Source organism: Martes martes (assembly GCF_963455335.1).
Source record: "Martes martes genome assembly, chromosome: 5".
Classification (NCBI taxonomy): domain Eukaryota; kingdom Metazoa; phylum Chordata; class Mammalia; order Carnivora; family Mustelidae; genus Martes; species Martes martes.
Genome location: NC_137892.1, coordinates 152,909,524 through 152,930,446, shown reverse-complemented (window position 1 = coordinate 152,930,446; position 20,923 = coordinate 152,909,524). Strand labels below are relative to the sequence as shown.

Here is a 20,923-nt window from a genome sequence, read left to right as displayed (position 1 = left end):
TATTAATTAAAGTTTTTAGAATTGGGGATCTACTTTGGTAGATTTCCATTTCTTTCCCCCACATTCTAGTATATGGACTGAACACAGATCTTTTGTTTTTCTTAAGTAGGCTCCAAACTGAGATCAAGAGACAGATGCTGAAAGGACTGAGCCACACAGGTGCCCCCGAGCAAACACAATTCTTAGGAGACTATCAGTGGGCTTTTCCTAGTGGCACGTAGAAACCCAGCTAATTTAATTTGCTTTCTTCTCCAATGGACAAACCGTCTACTGCAAACTCACAGAACGTGATTTTATTCATCTCTAGAGCAAAGCATATATGTATTAGCTGTTCTATTTTTCAGGACTAGAACAATACTTAAAAAGATCTAAACTAAAATATCCTGAGCCTGTTTATCTTTAGGACTGTAATGGGCTACTTCATCTTTGTTGGCTTTGTTTTTCATTTCTTTTAAATCGTACAGGCAGTGGGTAAAAATTCCGAACAGAAGCAACCAGCTAAACATAAATAAAATTTCTAACTCTTTGATTTCATTCACACAACCTCAGTAAGGTTTTTTTTAATAAAAAATATTAATGGATTTTTTTAACCTGAATATTAAAATGCTCAGACCTCAGCTTTCCCTAATATTCTATTCTGTGACCTAGCAACAAAATTCAAGGTTTAGATGTGATTCTTTACATATGTAATTCTTATTTGGAAATTGTCTCACTCAGATCAGTGGAAAGCGATTGCTCTTGGAATGCTGTATTAAGTCTTTCCCATTCTCTACTAGTACTTCTGTATGTTCTGTATGGCTCTATTAATTTTGAATACATGAGTAAAGGTTTCACAAAATGGATACCTTACTTTGGGTTTGGGAGGAAATTTTTTTTCCCCATTTCTGATCCAAATTCAGCTCCCCCCTCCCTCAAAAAGGTATGTATTCCCACTGTTATGCCTCAGGTGTTTGAGACACCAACTGATGGTGGTTTCACTTCCTGAATAAACATCATCATCTTGCAAATGAACCATTCAAGCTCAGCATATGAGAAGGGATATTTACTAAATAATAAATAGAATTAACTGAATCACATAAATATTCTGACACGGGCTCTGGAGGGCAAGGTCTGGATTCCAGTCCCGGGTCCCTCTTCCACTGTGTGTGACCTTGGGCGGGGGTGGGGGGCTCCTCCTTAATGGTGCCTCGAGTGCTTTCATCTCTGAGACAAGAACAGCAACAGCACTTCCACCTGGCAGGAGAGTGTCGTGAAGGTGACATGGGAAATCCCTTTGTATAGTACTTGGATTAGAAAACAAAATCTGAGCCATTATCACAGTGTGGTCTTTAAAACCTTGTTCCTACACATCTGGAAGCCGCTGAAGACAGGTACAAGCTTCACATCTGTGCCCCTCTCTCTGCCTCCCGAGTCTGTCTCCCGCTCCCGGTCGGCGCCCCCCAGCACCCCAGCCTCTGCGCTGCGCACGGACGCATCATCAGAGGGGGGATCATATTCACATCCTCTTTGGTGAATAAAGCTCTTGGCTGTAGAATAGTCTGGAGCCAGGAGATCCAGACAGAGGCAGGTTCGGAAGAACCATCTCCAGGATTTTAGGCTGGGGAGCTGCCTCTTCATATCATGGTTCCCTCTGCCACACAATCGACTCCGATCTCTCCTCCCAGGAGAACTTCCCGTTCCAAGCCGGTGGCCTCAATACAACCCCGTCTCCTACAGGCCTAGGGACACACTCAGACCCCTCAAAGGCTGCTTGGCTGTGCAGGAGCCTCATGCATTTAACTTCCCACAGCTCTTCTTCCAGAAAACAGTAAAGCCACGCAAAAGAAGGGGCAAAGTTGCACGAAACACGTGTGATCACGTGAGCACACAGGGTAGCCACGAAGGCAGCCCTCCTGGCCCCCTGGCTGCTCTCAACCATCTCCGAGGCTCTGTCCCCTGGTTCCCGGCCCCCCTCGGCCCTCTTGACACACACGACTTCGTGGTTCAGGCTGCTGTGGATGACCCGACCATGACCTGAGGGGCAGGACCCTCGCCCTCTGCTGCACCCCCCTGCACTCCAACCTGGGCCTTCCCTTCCAGAAACCGCTCCAGCTGCAAGCTTCGGGACTCCCACCAGGTGCCAACAGCCACTGCCTCCCGGGCTTCTTACCCACTTGCTTAATCTCTGCGAGCCCTCCTCCACCTCCTGAAGGCCGAGCCCCTGGACAGCACATTCCTTCCCAACCGGCCACTTCTTTCTGGCTTTGGTTCCTTCCCCAGCGCCAAGAAAACACCGCCCCCCCCCCCACCCCGGAATCACTCCCCCAGCCCTGGAGATGGAAGTCAAGACCGCCAGCGCTGCTCGCTCTCTGCAACTCTGCGTTACAAACCCCAGCTCAGCCCAGCCTCGAAGTTCACGTCTCTCCACTTGCTCCTTGTCCCCAGTGAGTGAAAAATAGAGCCACGGGGCCTTGCAGATCGGGGCCACCCTCGTCCAGCCTCCAGGGGGCGCTCTATCTCGCCCAGGGCAGGTACCAAAGCCCCCCGCATTGATTTTCATTTTTAATGTTCCCCTCAGACGCATCAAGTTGTTCATTCTTCCATCTTTCTCTGGTTTCTTCTGGATCTTTCTTCTCAGCATTTGTCCCTGCCTGGCTCTACCATTAAAACAAAGAAACAGGAACTTTTCTCAATTCCACACCCAACTCCAGGTTCTGCCCTCATTTGACTGTGTCCTTGTTCAGCTAAGATCTGTGAACGTACATTCCGAGCCCCCTTCTGCCTGTCCCAGCCATTCTCGGCCACCATAGCCTTTGTGTCTAGTCATCCAACACCCATACTGCCAAATACCTTGAGTACATTTTGGCTTCATTCACCGACTCTCCCAGCACCTGGCACTACTGGCGTGGTGCTCCCCCTCCCCAAAGCTCCTTCCTTCCTCCTCACCTTGCCTGACCCACTTTTTTCTCCCCTAGTCATGCCCGCTGCCTGTTCCTTGAGTCTCTGTGTTCCGCAAACTGCTCATCGTGCCGAGACCACTTTTCCCTGCAGACCGCGGCTTCGACTACCACATGTCAATCTCCAGCTCAAATTTCTACCCTGAGCTCCAGACTCCTCTATCGAGCCACTTCCTGGCCATTTCCACTTGACTCTTCAGAACTTCTGCAAAAAGAAAATGTTCAAACAGAACTTATCATCTTTTCCTCCCACCTGCCAATCAGACTCTTTGAATTACACCCGATGGCCCCTCGCCTTGACCCCCCATTTCCGCCCAGCCTCCACTGATTCCAACGCCGTTATCTTGTGATCAACCTCTTTTAATTCCAGCAGCTGTCTATCTACCTTAATGATGGGCCTAACCCTTGCCTGCCTTATTATCTTCTTGCCTTCCTAGCGTGTCCTCTGAGCCCGCCACCCCCTTCGACCCCGCCCCCACCCCCAGCTATCAAAGCTCTTTCTTTAACCTCACGCTGCCCAGTCATGTGCAGCAGACCACCCTCCAGGGCTTCTCTGAGCTTCTCTGAGCTTTCTGGGTTGGGTCCCACACCCACGTCCCACCCACAGGATCCCTCTAGACGGTCAGACCTCATTTCCTCTGCTACTCCCCCGGCAAGCATCTTTTGCTCTTGTCACACCAAATTCCCTAGGAGTCCTCCAAAATACACGTTTTCATGGGTGGACAGGCTCAGGCAGCTGCCTCTCTTCTGGCCCCTTTCATGCTCTTCTTTAAAGCGTAGCTCAAATAAACTAAAGTGTAGCTCAAGATTGCTTCCTCCCCATAGATTCTGCTGCCCCGTGAGGATGTCTAACCAAACTCCTCACACCTGCCTCTTATGTATTTGTCTCCCGGCACCTTCCATTTCCCATTTCAATTGCTTATTTCCCTGTCTCTCGCCAGCAGCTGGAGAGCAGAGAACATGTTACATTCCAGGCTCCACAAACCCTTTCTGGAAAGGGCCAGACAGTAAATATTTAAGGCTATGTGAACATTATGGTCTCTCACTGACGAGATTGGAACTACTCATCGACAGCACATAAATGAATGGGTAGGTCTGTGTTCCAGTAAAACATTATTTATGGGCACTGAAATTTATATTTGATGTAATTTTCATATGTCAACGAAATAACATTCTTCTCTCAATATTTTTTAAACCATTTCAAAATGTAACAACCATGCTTAGATCATGGGCTGTTCAAAAACGGGCAGTGGACCCTGTTCTATTAATACCTCTACCCTGCAGTCCAGACAATAAACACAGTCAACACCCAGCAAATGTTGGCTTCATACATGACTGGTGCCCCTTCGGCTCAGCTGCCCCCAGTCGAGAGAGGTGGCCGAAAGGGTCACCTTTTCTCTGGAGGAAATAGAAGTCAACAATGAGCATGTTTGGTCTGCTGCTCTGCTAACTATTCAACATTTCTCCAAAAGAGCTTGAACTTTACCAGGTCAAAGGAGAGGAAGGCAATGGGTCGGGTTTTCTCCCCCATGAGGAGGCCTAAAGAGTTGATTTGCTTTGAGGGTCCACTTCAGGCACTGCACCGAAGGACAAGTAGCAAAAACAAGTCCTTCTATTCTATTTCCTGGGGTTTAAAGGCAGCAATGTCTCTAACAATCAGCCATGACCATAACCTTCAGAGAAATTCGTAAACTTCAGGATCATTAAGGCATAGAAGAGCCTTTAACTTGTACCTCCAGAGTAAAGTGATAATAATGGAGTACTTCTCAAAGCATAGAAAAGGTGAAGGCTTGTTTTTCCTCTGACAGTTCTGAGTTACAAAGCTCCACTCTGCTCCTCCCCTGACGGGCCTGACCGCAATGTGCTCAGAAGCTAGAAACGTAGGGACCAGAGGACGGACTCCTGCTTCGGACTCTGTCTAAAGGAAGCCGTGGCATTCCCTGGGGCATGGTGCCTGCTCAGACACGCTGAAGCCAGGAAGGAATGATCGATGCTTGCCAAGGAGTTCTACTCTATTTAAGAAATGATTCCAAACGAGCTAGCAGAGCACGCGAGTCTGGTAGCGGTCATGGCCATGGTGGTACCAGACCCAGCAGAAGAGCGGCCGCCCTCCCAGACAGACCAGCCTCGGCCTGGGAGGATGTTTGAGGGAATCCCAGAAAGGCTCTGGGCAAGACTAGAAGGAGGCTTGTGTCCTCCCTGCGTTAGCGGCTGGACCGTGTTCTCCTCAGTAGCCAAACTGCGGCACTGGAGGGATACGGATGCCTCGTCGGGAGGGAAAACTGTGATGTGAAGACTCAGAAAGGAACTACGGGGCTAGTCCAGTTCCCTAGTTATTCTGCCGACTGCTGTTTAAGCGGAGCTGCCCTTTTCCACATGCCTTAGGGTTCGGGGCAGATGCTTCCACATCAGCCTTTCCTAGGACACTGGACAGCCCCCAGCAATGCCATCTCCGACGACCGTAGGGGGGCTTTCCTTCCGGGGCAGCCCGAAGTGCCGCCCACAGAAGGCTTTCCGCAGCTCAGATCCCAGACTTGGGGGTGCTGGTGCTGGTGTGACGGGGGTGGGAGAGTGCGCAAGGCCCAGGGAAGGCCGGATCTGGGCTCCCAGTGTTCTGTGATTTAAAAAAAAAAAAAAAAAAAAAAAAGAAACTACATCTATTTGGAGTCTTGCCATCAAACTTGCTGACAGTTTTGAACGGGGTGGGACTGCCCTGCTCGTGGGGCCCTGAGAAGAGGTTGTGGGGGTGTCGGTGGCGGACATCTGTCCTCCGCACTTCCCATAGAGGAGGCCCACCCAGTCACTCTGGATTCTAGGGTCGTGGCTCTTCTGTTCGATCAGGCATCCTCAAGCCCTCTGTGCAGGACGGCGTCTACACGGGCCCCAAAGAACGTGAGGAACGGGACTGTTCTCGTGGTAACTACGTTTTTCACTCGGAACCATTTGCTAGACTTTGTATCTATCCATAGATAGTTTGTCTCTCTGCAATAACCCAAGGTTTTTTGTTTGTTTGTTTGTTTATGAACGTTTTATGAACTTTGCCTAAATTTCTCTTTACAACACTCATCCATATGGTTGATGGTCCTGCCTGACAACGCGAGAACCAAAGGCTCGACTGGGGTCTCCAGCAAACCCATTTTCTTTCTGCCCTAAATTATGGCACTTTCCAAACTCCGATGCTAATTTCTTTCAAACTCCTTAAGTAAATATGTTGTTTTTCACTGAAACTCCTTCAGGAAATATTGTCAACTTCTGAATCATGCTGAGAAGTACCAGAGAGCATGGAAAATTTTAAACAAGAGAGATTCCAAAAGTCATTTATATTTTGCTTGGAATGCATTAGAATTCTTTTTCCCGAGTTGATTTACTTTCTTAATCATGCTTTGCTTATGCTAATTGGTTTATATTTGTGGAAAGCGAGCCACAGGAAGGAAGACAATCTAAAAGCATCATTTTAGGAACAAAACAACCTGGGCATGACCACTGGCCCTCTGCAGAGAGAAGAACTCATCTGTGGTCACCAAGAGTTGAATTATCCTGAAATTCTTGGGCAAAATTCTTCACTTTTCCTCATATAATATCACAGAATCAGAAAAGCTGCATTTTAAGCTCCGTGTCAGTAAAAGGTTCGATCACGTGTAACTTTTAGCTGCTTTGCCTGGTGGGAAGAAAATAGCACAGTGAAGCAATATTGAAAGCAAGAGAGAAATATTACCTTGGTTTTTAACATGTAAACATACATCTCATATAATCAAAGACTGCAGGAATATGTGGTATTTATTTATCTGAAGTTCTGTAATGAAATGTGAATATATTACCAACGGGTAACTCTACCTGGTTTATTTGAGTGTGCCCAAGAACCTTGAGCTAGACAGATCATCAAGTATGAAAATCAGATTTTTCAAAACTAATAGCTATAAGAATTCACATGAATTTTTTAAATTAATTAGATTGAGACTAGCGGAAAATAAAACCTGACATTGGAGGTATGAAATTTCTACATGAGGAGAGTTGTTTTCTTTTCCCCCACTATTAGCTATAATTGGCACATGAAGGAAAAGTTATTTTGACTTGATCTTCATTCAAGTGTATATATCAGGTTATTTTTTAAAATTCCCTAATCTCTGCAGTTTTCAAAGGCAGGACAACATAAGCAATCTTAGTATAGTTTATTGCATTATTTGAACGGAGCCCCAAGAGGGACTTTTGTTCCCCGTGGGTCCCTGTGCGTGTCTCCTCCATCCGGTGCGCCTGTGTTTTAATCTAAGAAATAGAATAAGAGGGAGAACAGGCAATAATAGCCTCAGTGCTTTAGCCACAGACCCAAGTGACAGAGGGAGGCAATTTTGCTAGAAGCAATTTCTGGGAGCCCTTTCTACATGAAAAAAGAGACAGAGAAGTGAACTCCTGGAGTGTTTCATGGTATCAGAGCTAGGAGAAACTGGTCCTGCGCTCCTTGAACGTGTGGGAGAACGCGGGGTGTCTGAGAGGCAGTCATCTCTGACCTTGATCCTGTCTTCTGCCCACCACACCCCGAGAGACACCAGCCAGGGCGAGCTGCCCTGAGAGCAGGGGCCCTGGCGTGGATGTTCTTATTTTCTTAAGGCAAACTTGCCCCGCAAACCTAAGCAGTTGCAAGACAGACTGTAAGGAAAGCACTTAAATATAGCTCAAACTACCAATGAAAATGTCAAAAAACGGGTATCCATTTTGATCAAGGTGTGGGGGAATGAGAATTGTCACACGATGGGGGGAGGGCAAACTGGCAAGGCCTTTTTTAGAGAGCAAAAAATGGGGCAGGTACTTATTCGTCAGCCCAGACTTTGCACTTCTTGGAACCTTGCCTACAGAAATACTCATTGGCAGCATTGTTTCTAATGGCGAAGACTGGTAACAACCAGGATATCCATCAGTAGAAGAAAAGTAAACGGTTGTACATAACACAGGGAAAAATCTCTAGATCATGTCGTTGAATGAAAATGCTGATTTTTTTTAACAATGAATAATACGATCCCGCTTATATTAAATTACCTATGTGTCTGTATCCCCACATGGATGTAAACCCAATAAAAAAGATCTGGCAGATACCAAAACATTGGGGTGCGGGAACCTTTCCGTAAAGGGGAGGACATAACAGAAGAAGCAGTATGAGTGAAGTGGTCTTCTTTTAAACTTTATATATTCATAAAATGGGCTTATTTCAATACATATATGTTTATACTATGTGGACAATTAAGAAATTTACAAAAAAAAAACAAAAGTGATCCAAGTTTTTAAATTTTATAAGCATATCTGGTCCCTTTTCTTGGTATCTCAGGGAGGATCAAAACATTTTCCAGATATGGAGTTGGCACAAATTTCTAGTGTTAGTGAGATTAGACATAAGTACCGCTATCCCTATTTCAGGAATCCCACTAACCTCATGGGGTTTCAGTCTTATTTTGTTGCTTCAACAAGAAACAGAACTCACTTCATCAAGTTCTACCAGACACTGAAATGACTTGGTAACCTTTTAGAAGCAAGTTAGTCACATGAATCCCTGCCCTCATGGCTGACTCCAGTCATTTTAGTCATTACTAAATGTCTTCTTTGGAACAAGCTTCCTCTGAATCACACAACCAGTGAAAGTGGCAGCCTTCTATTTTCTCAGCGTGCGGAGTATGGAGTTAAGAACCAAATCCCGAGCCCACAGCCTCCTGCCGTGCATTTGCTCTTCATTTCTGGGTTTGCTAATCTTCCTTTGTACACTGTGCAAATCTCAGGAGGGAGCCAACATACGGTGATTCACCCTAAATTACTGCCCCGGGCTAACACATCTCAGTGATTTAAATCCTTTATATTAGTTTCCCTGGTACACAATCATAGTTGGAATGCCAACTGTTTAAATATTTAAAAGAGCCCCCCACGTGTAATATTAAGTTATCTTTTCGCACTTCGAGTTCCTTAAGACCCGTCCCCCTTTCACAGCTCTCTGTCTACCTCTTGGCCTCCTCCCACACCTTTAACACCTTTCTCTTAATCCTCTTCAATTCATTCTTACTTTCTTCATCTGTCTTGGTACAGAGCTTGTTATTTAGGAAACACAACCTATTTATACAGGTGAGGGGAATTGCGCTAATCAAACCCTTACGCATCTAATTTGAATCATCAACTAGGATCTGTGCTGTCCAATACGATAGTCACTAGACACAGGTGGCTATTTATTTAAATTTAGGTTAATTTAAAGAAAATTGACTTCAAAATTCAGTTTCTCTTTCTCACAAACCACGTTCACGTGCTCAGCAGCCAAATGGAGCCCGTGGCTGGTGTCTGTGGTACTGGACACCAGACGGACATCTTTATCACTGTAGTAAGTTCTACTAGACAACCAGAGTCCAGGCATCTCCACCCTAAGAGTACCTCGACCCTTGGGAGAATTCAAAACTTGAATGCAAGAAAAAACTCAATCTTGGAAAAGCAGACAGGGTATTAACTAATAATAATGAATAAAAGCAGAAGACAAATTCACTATGTGTACAAAGGAGTAAACTGATTTCCCCAGGTAAATACATTTTCTACAAATCTTTACAATTTGTATTTAACAATCCACCAATAATCTCTTCCTTAGCAGTACAACCCCTGGCTGGATTATAACATTTTTTTCATTCGGGTATAAGCTTCTGTGGATTTTCAGAATTATTTTTTAAACAACATTTATGAAGCTGTCAATCTGCTCCTTCTCATTTAGGTATAAACCAGTTTGAAAAGTTTACCTTAAGGCCCTCTGAATGGGGAGCCAACTTGACATTGTCCAATGGTGACAAGGGGGCCACCTCCCCACTTGCTAAGCTGAGTCATCCGTTAGCCTGCTTGGCTATCACTGCCCCCTTGAAATCTACCTGGAACCACCCCCACCTCGCATACAACACCCCGGCACTCATGTCTCCACGCTTTGTCCAACTACCACTCCTGTTCCTCCTTCCAGAACCAAGCACATCCCACCATCTTCTCATTACCAGGCCACCTGCCTGTCTTCCTCTGTGGCTGGGAGCTCCTCGGGGGCAGGAAAGTGACTGATCCTGATTTGTATACCCAGCACCTAGCATTAAGTCTGACACAAAGAAAGTTCTCAATAAATATTTATTGATCTGAGCTCAGCAAACTGGACCCAAAGTTGTAAACATGCTTTCCACCCTAACTCAGACTCTTAAATCCTGTGGTGAGAGATACTCTGAGGTATAATCAGTGTAATCTATCTTGTTACTGTCTACGTTTAATTCAATGGACATTTGAATTAATTTGAAACATCAGCAGGAGCTATTACTGGCTATGATCCAACTGGTTACTGATAGCCTATGTGTATTTGCTAACTTGACTGTAGTAGTTTCCCAACTTCTCGAGAAAAAAAATACGATTTTCTCTGGGCCCAAACAGACCAATTAATGTGATTATGAAGTGACAGGAACAATGCCATTCCATCTGAATTCTTTAACATTTTTCAAAATACAAGTAAATGCTTACATGATGAGATTTGGATTTAATGAGTCAAAATGTAATGAAAGGTACTGTCAGTATTTAAAACTTCAGTAAAAACTCATGGTCCAAAGTGTAAGCCAGGAAAATATCAACTGGCTTTCGTTCCTAAGAAACTTATCTTTATAAAATGGGCAAATACCCAAATTTCAAAAGGAAGCCTGAATATGTCATATTCTGCCAAAAAATCATTAGCTCATATATATGTGCTTTTAAAACCAAAGTTGAATAATTTTGATTAAAAGACTGGCATTAGCAATCAAAATTTAAGACCTAGTAACTCAGCACTAAATGTAACCTGTGAAAACCAGGAAAGTGAGTTCCTAACCAGAATACGTGTGTGTGTTCCTCGTTAGTGCCGTCATGATATCAAAGTTCAAAGTCAACTGGACTCTTTCCCTCCAGGTTGGACTGGAAGCCTAATGGTTCCTTTGTTTTTCATCTCTCCTTTTCTTATCAATGAAATACCACATTTCATAACATTGATGCTGGAGGACCGAATAAACACGATCTATCTCTGAACTTACTGAGGAGTCTGTAGAACAATTCTGTGACTCTCCTTTATTTAGAGCGGTATCCTGGAGACTACATTTGTATGGAGATGTGGCATTTCCAAATGCTTACAAGTGCATTATCATATTTAATGCAAATTATTTGTATACATGATTAGCTCAATCATTCAGGCAACATCTGCTCAGTTTACATATTATTCATGACATTTCCCCCTCCCCCCGTTCTTTTTCCTTCCTGGCCTGAAATGTGATCGTTTTCTTTCCTATTAGTCTTGTACTAGTGGCAAGGGAGGAAAGAAAGGAGAGGAAATTCAGGCTAATCCTATTTTAAAATTTATAGAGTTCTTTTAGAAAAAAAAGTCACTGAGAATATTAAAACTTCTAGTTAAATTAAGGCTCTAGTGAGTAGAGGCATGAATTTAAGTGATTTGAACTATTTTAATATTTGTGACTTATTCAAATGTCTTTCATTTATAATTTCCAATTAATAACATCATTGTTTAGAATCATTATTTCCTTTATTTAGGCCTGTCTGCTAGGGAGTATCATTTCCATCTTCATGGGTGAGGAAAGAGGATACGGAGAAACAGAGTTGACCTGTCCCAGCGGAGGCCCAGATTGGAAACCAAGTCACTGGATCCCAAATCGCACCCTTCCCTGAAACCAGTGGTTCCCAAGCTTGAGCGTGTGTGAGAATCTCAGCGGGCTTGTGATGCGCAGATGGCCGGGGCAGGGGTGGGGGGGTAGTGTTTGTCCTAACCCTGAAATTTCCGATTTGGCAGATGGGGCGGGGCCTAAGAACGTGCATTTCCCAGCGGGACCACACTTTGAGAACGACTGCTGTCAACCACGGCTGCCTCTTTCAGCTTTCTTATACAGCCTACTAAGCTGCATCAGAGCAGAGAAAGCCTCTTTGAGACCCTGTGGCCCTCTACGCCCCCATTCCCCACAGCTGACCAGACACCATTCACAGCGCCAGAGCCAGGCACCTCACACACTTGAACCGGCTTCCGTTTTCTCAAGGTACAAGGGAAACAGCAGATCAGCCAAGAGAAACGTGTAAGTCACCTTTTCTGGTAGGATCTGTTTAAGCTAAAATGTTTGATCCTTTTTCTCTTCTAAACCACCGAATTGATTAAGCAAAACAAAGACGCCCAAGACAGAAAGGAAAACTGACCCCTGGTCCCCAACCCTTCAAGGAGCACTTATGTTCTCAAGGAATCTGAGTCACCTCGCCACGAGGTAAGCCCTCCCAGGGACTGTCCTCTCCCCAAACACACAGACCCCCACCGGCATCCGTCAACACTTCCCTGGTTTGGTGCAGAGGGGGCTAATGTGCTCTCATTCCCCGGAAATAAATGACAGTCCTTCTCTCGCCCACCCCCGATCATTTCCTCCACTCCTCCTTCCTTTCCGTTGCAAAATAAGTCCCTTTAAATGGGCATTATCCTGTTCATTTTTTAGACTGCATGGGAAGATAGATACTATGCTTTTTGAAGGAAGTGGCCAGATTGTGACACCCCCGACAGTTAAGTAGCTGGAAAACTGCGATCACGTGAACCACAACAGTCTACATGAGATCCCACTGGTGAAAATGTAGCAGCTGCAAGAAATGGATTACCCGACAAGTTAATGTTCAACGTCATGGTCTTACCTATGCACACTAGATCCATAAAACCATACATTCCATAGCAGATTTGAAAAAGGATGTCCTTCCTCTGCCACACTGCATAGGGGCTGAAGGCTGACCAGAGGAGCCAGGTCACACTCGCTATTAAGAACAGGGATCCTAGGATTACAGCAATCATCTGAACTTTCTCAACCAGTGTTATAGAAATGCTTTGCCACTAAAAGAAAAACAGAGGCATGTGAGAAAAAGGTGCTGCGTTTAATTTAAAAAGAAAAAAAAAAAAAGAACACATTTTCAGCCCCATGTTTCTCTCCATCATGTTAGACCCTTTTCAATCTGATCAGCCCCCAAATGAATTTTTCCATTTCATCAGGCTATAAAAAATAGACAAGCAGATAAAGATTAATGAATTGCCTTAGCTTCATTATTTTCTGTAATTCACCATTCTGCAAATTTAATCTAGTTTTATTCCAGATAACAGTTCTGAGAGTGAATGGCTGAAGAATATTTAGTACCTGCGATCACATTATTATCTTTCACGCATGCACAAAATTAAATAGACTTTGAAGATATGTGTTGAAGACTCCTCTATTTGGAAACTTATTTTGTTCTTTAACACGTTTGGCTACTGCAAAAAGGGGAACTGTCTCTTGTTTGTACACACAAAAAAAATGCATAAGAAACAAGTTACGTAAGAACATCAGTGAAAGTCATTAAAGTAACACACTAGAATTATAAGGGAACTATACGGTTGTACATTATCTGTTATTGGTACATTTCATGTACTCAGATATTACTGAACTTTAATTATCTAAGGGGTGATCTGTGAATCCATTTTTGTCAAGATTTAGAATTTGTAAACAAATGGAGTATCTTTGAAATTCACAAACTGCTTAAGTACCGCACTATTCAATGGGGAGAATAATTTGGTCTCCTGAGTATCAGTATTTGGGAGGATTTTACAGTACAAATGATCAAAAGTCTTTCAAGGGTGTTATCAACTTGAAAAAATTAATTAGGCATGTTCTCCCTTTTGCATAATTGAGAAGAAACAAAACTAGAATTGCTATTCCGGTTTGTCAGTAAACAATGAAACTCAAAACAACCTGCACAATCTCATTCTGTGTGAAAGAGCTCTGGCTGCTGCAACATATGGCTTGTCAAAAGAATTCCGAAGCAGTTTAAATAAGCTTCAAAAGCAAATGAGCTTGAACAATCAGTATCCATTGGGTGAATGTGATATTTCCTTAAACTCTTTACTTACCTTTAAGTCTGAACACGTGCATCCCAAATGGCAAGTCTAGCACTACCCTTCCCTCCCTCTCCCCCTCACTGCTTCTGGCTCTCATCATAAATACTTTACGTACCATATTTAAATGTGCCCTTTACCTTGCATATTCATGGATATTGTTTAATTCTACATTTGTTAAAAATTAAGTATCAAAATGCATTTGAAATATTGAATTCTCTAAAGTCATTTATTTTTCCTTTAAAAACTTCAGAACCAAAGGACGGCTCGGTGGAATTCTACAAAAAGGGTATTTCTAACAATTTTAATATGCAGATTCATTTACTGAAAAATGACTTTTGCTTTTACAATTCTGGATAAGTAATAATTAAATTTGTCAATATTATCTTATTATACAATTGAATCCATTTATTTCAAGCTTGTATATGAATTTGATGTCTTTTATTTTTTTTTTCTAGTTTCCTGACATAATTTTAAACACATTCATTTTGAACAGCCAGGCATTGGAATTTAAAGCCATTTTAAATCTGGTGTCACCAAACAGGTGTGAAGTGTCACTGTTTGTTGGTTTTGTTTTGTCTCAGTGCTCACTGAAATCTGCATTAAACACAACATGGTACACAGCACAGGAAACCACTTCCAGCTAACGTCCACCCCAGATGGGTGCTATCATGTCTATATGCATTATGTTACTCTTTATCAATTTATTAACCACATCAGATAGATGAAAACAAAGCATACTTTTAAATTTACGGGGCAAAGGTACACAAGTTGTGTGTGTGTCTGTGTGTGTGTGTGTGTGTGTGTGTGTGTGTGTGTGTGATTTTCACATAGTGAGCCATTTGTTTCAAAAAAGCCTGAATCACAGGAGTCTTGGGTAAGCAGGAGTGAGTGAGGAGGATTTATCCAGAATAGTACGGGGTGCCTGGGAGGCTCAGTGGGTTAAGTGGCTGCCTTCGGCTCAGGTCATGATCTCAGGGTCAAGGGATCGAGCCCCATCTAGGGCTCTCTCTGCTCAGCAGGGGTCTGTTTCTCTCTCGTGCTGTCTCTCAAGTAAATAAATAAAAATCTTAGGGAAAAAAAATGGACTTACTGATATCTACTTTCCTTTCCCAGAAATCCTTTACGTTCCATGTTCATTCTGTAGTTTTTGTGGAGTTAAATTTGGGCAGCTCAATATTGTACAATTAATCATATTTAGCTTCAGTTAGACTTACTAATTAATTGATCCAAGACTGCCTGCATGCCAATTTAGAAAAACATGGTGGCCACGGGCCTATGTGGTGTGATAACCACTCGGGAGTTTGGTGAACTGGACAGGACGGAGGGATGCAGCTGATCTATCTCCTGGGACACAGGCAATTACAGGGGTTCCCATCTGAGAGGGAACGTGACTGCCAGCCACACTGGGCCTGGAAGCTTCTGACGCACAAGGCTTAGGCTGTTCCTTGGCAGGGAAGGAGAATGAGTGAAGGGAGAGACCTACTAGGAATAAGAAACACAGATGTTTCACACTTGTCTGAGGACATCAAATTTAAAATGGCTTAAAATTCAAATACCTGGCAGGTTGAAATTAATGTGTTTTAAAATTATGCCCAGAAAGCTAGGGGAAAAAAAAGAGAACAACTCTCAATTTCAATACACTGAGATGCTTATTTATTATTATCAGAGAAATTATTTTTTGTGGTAGAGATGGGAAATAATTTGAGATTTTTGAAGCTTCTTTCTCAAGAAGGATAAACTGCTCAAAATCTATAATAAGCTCCCTGAAATTTCTGGTTTTATATCACTCTGGTAACAATGCAAATACACCAGTGTCTGAAAGTGCATCGATGTTCTTCATACACTGATGAACCTTAAAATCAGCACCATTCCACTGAATAGCTAATGAGGGCAAACCATTATTGAAACCAAAATCATTAAACTGATTATGAACATAGGGATTTTCCCTTTGAACGCTGATATCATCTTGGTAATTTCTTTGCCCATTATATAACGTTCTTTCTTACTGTTACCATTATGCAAAAAAAGTGGGATTGTTCACATTCTTCCCCTAGGAGAAATAATGCTGCTTTCCACCACTAGGAAACACCCACCTGGCATCTTTGCCCTGGGAGGTACACATTATCTAGCGGACTCAGACTCAAGAAGCTGTGTTAATGGACCATTAGCTTAGACAATAAAAATAGAAGATGAGTCTCTCAGGGCTTCTCTCCCCATCCCAATGGTATCGAAGGCCTAGATTTCAGTCTGTAAGATATTTCTGAATCTTGAACACAATTTGTCAACTGCTGAACATACTTTTCACCTCTAAAACTTAGTACGTATGGATGGATGGAGACATGTATGTGTGTATTTATTTATTTAAATTTCTTTCCAAGTTTGGAAAGGTAAATACCATACCAATAACCAGAATGACTCTGAATAATTGATACTGGACACCTGGGTGACTCAGTCATTAAGCGTCTGCCTTCGGCTCACATCATGATCCCGGGGTCGAGCCCCGCAGCAGGCTCCCTGCTCAGCGGGAAGCCTGCTTCTCTCCCTCTCCCATTCCCCCTGCTTGTGTTCCCTCTCTTGCTGTCTCTTTCTCTCTCTCTCTCTCTCTGTCAAATATATAAATAAATCTTTTTAAAAATAAATAAATCATTATTATATCTTTCCATAATATTTGAATATGTTTGACTTTTATATTCCTGAAAAGACGTTCACGTCTACACAAACTATTGGCTGTATTGTTAGAAAAAACGGGACCAAGTAGTTCCTCTTCTGAAAATTCATCCTCATTTGTTGTATAGAAGTAATTTAATAATTACAGTCTATATTTATATAGGGCTGACATGTCCCAGGCACTTTTCTAAGAGTTTTTTTTAATTCATTTAATCCATTTAATCCCCACAAAAACTCTGTGAGGAAGGTACTATTATTATCCCCATTTTAAAGATTTTATTTATTTATCTGACAGAGAGAGATCACAAGTAGGCAGAAAGGCAGGCAGAGAGAGAGAGAGGGAAGCAGGCTCCCTGCTGAGCAGAGAGCCCGATGCGGGGCTCGATCCCAGGACCTTGAGATCATGACCCGAGCCGAAGGCAGCGGCCCAACCCACTGAGCCACCCAGGCGCCCCTATCCCCATTTTAAAGATAAGTAACCTGAGGCAGAGAGAGGTCAAACAATTTGCCCAAGGTTACACACCTAGTAAGGACAAAAGCTGACATTGAACCCAAGCAATCTGGCTCCTAGGTTCACACTTCTATATTATATTTATATTATATACTTATATGTCCTTCTACAACACAGGGATTAGAGATGCCAAACCCCCCCCCCCACACACAACCAAAAAACCCATGTATAACTTCTGAATCCCCCAAAATGTAACTACTAATAGCCTACTTTTGACCAGAAACCCTAGCAATGACAAGGGCACCTGGGTGGCTCAGTCGGTTGAGCATCTGGCTCTTGATTAAGGCTCAGGTCATGATCTCAGGCTTGTGAGATCAAGTCCTGCATCGGAATTGGGCTCATGCTCAACAGGGAGTCTGCTTGGGGAGACTTGCCCTCTGCCCCTCCCCCCCACCACCGTGTGTGTCTGCACACTCACTCAGATAAGTAAATAAATCTTAAAAAGAAAAGAAACCTTAGCAGTGACATAAACAGTAAACTGACTCATATTTTGTAAGTTTATATATTATATGCTGTATTCTTACAATAAAGCAAGCTAGAGGGAGGAAATGTGAAGAAAATCATGAGAAAATACATTTACAGTACTGTACTGGATTTATCCAAAAACATCCATGTATAAACGGGTTTATGTTGTTGAAACCTGTCGTCCAAAGGTCATCTGTGCTATACAGTAATTCTGAGCTCTTATGACAATTAACTACATATATCCCATTCTGATGACAACTACATATATCCCATCTTTGCAGTGACACTACAATTTTCCTGGGAACAGCTTCAAGTCTCTGTTCTTTGGTCCTGAAATAGCTTTCCAGCTGGACTGCTGACTATGAGCCATTCCCTGATCCCAAGCGGCACCCCCAAGTCTACATTCCTAATGAAAGGAGCCCCGTGAAGGAGGGCTACGTATGTGGCTCACTGTGCCAGTGCCTGGCATATAACTCTTGCAGGAAGGATGAAAGGAAGGGATAGAGGCATATGATGAGGAACAGAGAGAAGGAAGGGGAAGGAAGGAAGGGAGGAAGGGAAGGGGGGAAGGGGAAAGGAGAGTGGGAGGGATGGATACACTCCCCAATTTTGCTTAATCTGTCTCCCCATATTATCCGAAATGTCATGTACTTTTCATTTTGGTTCCTCTCTGCCTTTGAGCATGTTCCTTTCTCAGCATGCTATGCCCTTCTCACGGGCAGAAATCTCTCAGCCATCCGTAACTGGTTCACATGTCAAGTCTTCTAAACAGCGTCCCATCCTCCTCTTGTGCAGAATCCCTCTGTCTGGACCCCATAATCCACTGTTTATATTTCTGTTTAGTGCAGATTTCTCTCTGGCATCCCAGATGATTATCTCCCTATCGTCGACAGACTGTAAGTTTCATGAAGGCAGAAGGTGAGTCTCACCCAGAAAATGCTTGGCTCCTTGGTATTCTGACTTCAGTTCCCATCATCTTTCTGATGGCCACAATCTCATTCTCTGCACATCCATTCTGTCCTTCCTATGGGATCAAGTCCCAGGTCTGGCCAAACCACTAATGAGTAGAGAAGCGAGAATTTAAACTCCGACCTATTTCCAAAGCCCAAGTTCTTTCCAAAATGCCCTTCTCTTTGCCTACATAAACTGATACATCCTACATCTGAAAACAAAAACAAACTGGGCATAATTATACCTCTTGAAAAGCTGGTTGTACAGCTATGGAAAAGTCAACATATGCAAAAGGCAGTTGAGCAGAGTAGAGTGCCAACAAAATGGAACCAATTGTTTTCTAAACGGTGTTCTCGAATACTTCTTCAGTCTGAAAGTTGCAGTTTGTTAAGTGAATATTAACACAAAGGAGACAATCTCAGGGAGCTAGATCTCTTTTATTTTACTGAAATTTAAAACAAATGAAACAAATTCACATCGGAAGTTATTTAATATGCTCATTATACACAGCTGTTTAGAGATGTACCAAGCACAGTCCACCGGTCATAAAAAGACACAGAGAAGGTACATGGCCCAGAATCGGGTATAACTGTGTGTGAGGGGTCATGTCAGTGTGGCATTCTTCATGAGAAATTAGATAATTACCCCAATAATTACCACAGATTTCTTTGAAGCCATGGCAAAATGGCCGCCTTTCCCAAAGAAATCTAACTAATTGATACAGATTTATAAGTTCCTTCAGAGAAAAAAGGATGAAAGAATAAGCCAGGAATTTTCTTTAAAGAAATGATGGGAGCCCAATCCAAGGTAAGACCAAGTCATCTCCTCATATAAATCACTTCCAGCCTGTAAGATAAGAACGGGAGAAAAGCATCCACTCCATCGGGCCTCCAGGAAGCTATTTAGAAAGATGTACCTGTCATTCCATTGCTTGAAATAGTTAATGCACCTTTTCAATTTAGAACCCGATTTCCTCCCTGAAAATCACACACACTCAGAGGGAATGAAATTGAACTCAAAGAAAGTGATTCGTTCAGTGTGCATTAAATCCTTCATTCTCAAGTACTGTTTCACCTTTGTTTTTAAAAGGCAGGTCAGATATGAATCATGAGCTAATAGATTTGTAGTATGATGATTTATATTGCACAGCATGACAGTAGGATTACTTACCAGTGTCACAGAAGAGAACACCTGCTCTTAAGAAATGTCCTCTTCCGAAAAATGAATTTAGCTAAAACCTATTTTCAATCATCTCAGATGGTGTTTAAATTGAACCACTGTAAGTTGGGATTTGAAATGCTGGCAAAAAACATCTCTGTGAGTAATCAATGTGACATGAGAATACAACATTCAGTTAATTATATGCCCATTCTTTGTAGAGATGTATTTATAGGCTGCATAGTAAACAGGATTTCTTGCTTTGGTATGGGTCCTCTCTGCTAGAAAAACTTCAGAAAGTTATCAGAGCTGAAATTAAAATCAGACAAAAAACATTTGCTTTGCCTGAGAAAGGTGAAATCTTTTTTTTTTTTTTTTTTTTTTTTTGGAGAAAGGTGAAATCTAAACAACTCAGAGAAAATAAATAGGAAAAAAAGAACTGCTTCTTTAAAATAAAGAAAAACTGGGACACCTGGGTGGCTCAGTGAGTTAAAGCCTCTGCCTTCGGCTCAGGTCATGATCCCAGGATCCTGGGATCAAGCCCCACATTGGGCTCTCTGTTCAGCAGGGAGCCTGCTTCCTCCTCTCTCCCTACCTGCCTCTCTGTTACTTGTGATCTCTGTCTGTCAAATAAATAAATAAAATCTTTAAAAAAATAAAAATAAAAATAAAATAAAATAAAATAAAGAAAAACTGATAAAACTCTACTAAAGGTAATGAAAAAATAAAAGAGAAGATATAAAATGACTGCTTCTACAGGTAAAAAGAGTAATAAAGGAATATAATAAACAACTTTATGCCAATTAATTCAATAACATAGATGAAATAAATTATCTGAAAAACATGTTATCAAAACTGACTCAAGAAGAAATAGAATGTATGACTAACTCTTCACAAAATAGTTGAACTTATAATTAAAAGCCTTCAACAAATAAATGAACAAATGCCTCAAAGACCAGATGGTTTTACTGGAGAATTTCGTCAAACATTTCAGAAAAAAAAAAAAATCAAAGTTACATATACTCTATCAAAAATAAAAGAAGACAGAATATTCCACAACTTATTTTATGAGGTCATGCAAAACCCTGATACCAAACCCTGAAAAAGAAAAGAAAATTTTAAGAGAAATTTCAGACTGATATTCCCTATGAGCATAAATGAAAAAGTAATCATCTACAAAATATTAACAAATCAAATCCAAATAAAAAGACTAATGCATCCTGAGTGAGTGGGACTTATCCTAGAGTTGAAATGTTAATACAACAAAATGTTAATCAGTGTAGTTAATGATATTAAGAAACTAAAAAATAAAAGAGAAAGATCCTCTTA

General features: G+C 42.3%; 1 protein-coding gene across 1 annotated transcript in view; it reads right to left on the bottom strand.

Moving 5' to 3' along the window:
* The window catches only part of MARCHF11 (membrane associated ring-CH-type finger 11), a gene marked incomplete at both ends in the record, with an annotated part of 98,073 nt that overhangs the window by 9,281 nt on the left and 67,869 nt on the right, over positions 1-20,923 (bottom strand). The window contains one exon of the mRNA XM_080804491.1: positions 12,615-12,807. Within this exon, the coding sequence (XP_080660617.1) occupies positions 12,615-12,807 (193 nt within the window). The remainder of the gene's footprint in view (positions 1-12,614; positions 12,808-20,923) is intronic.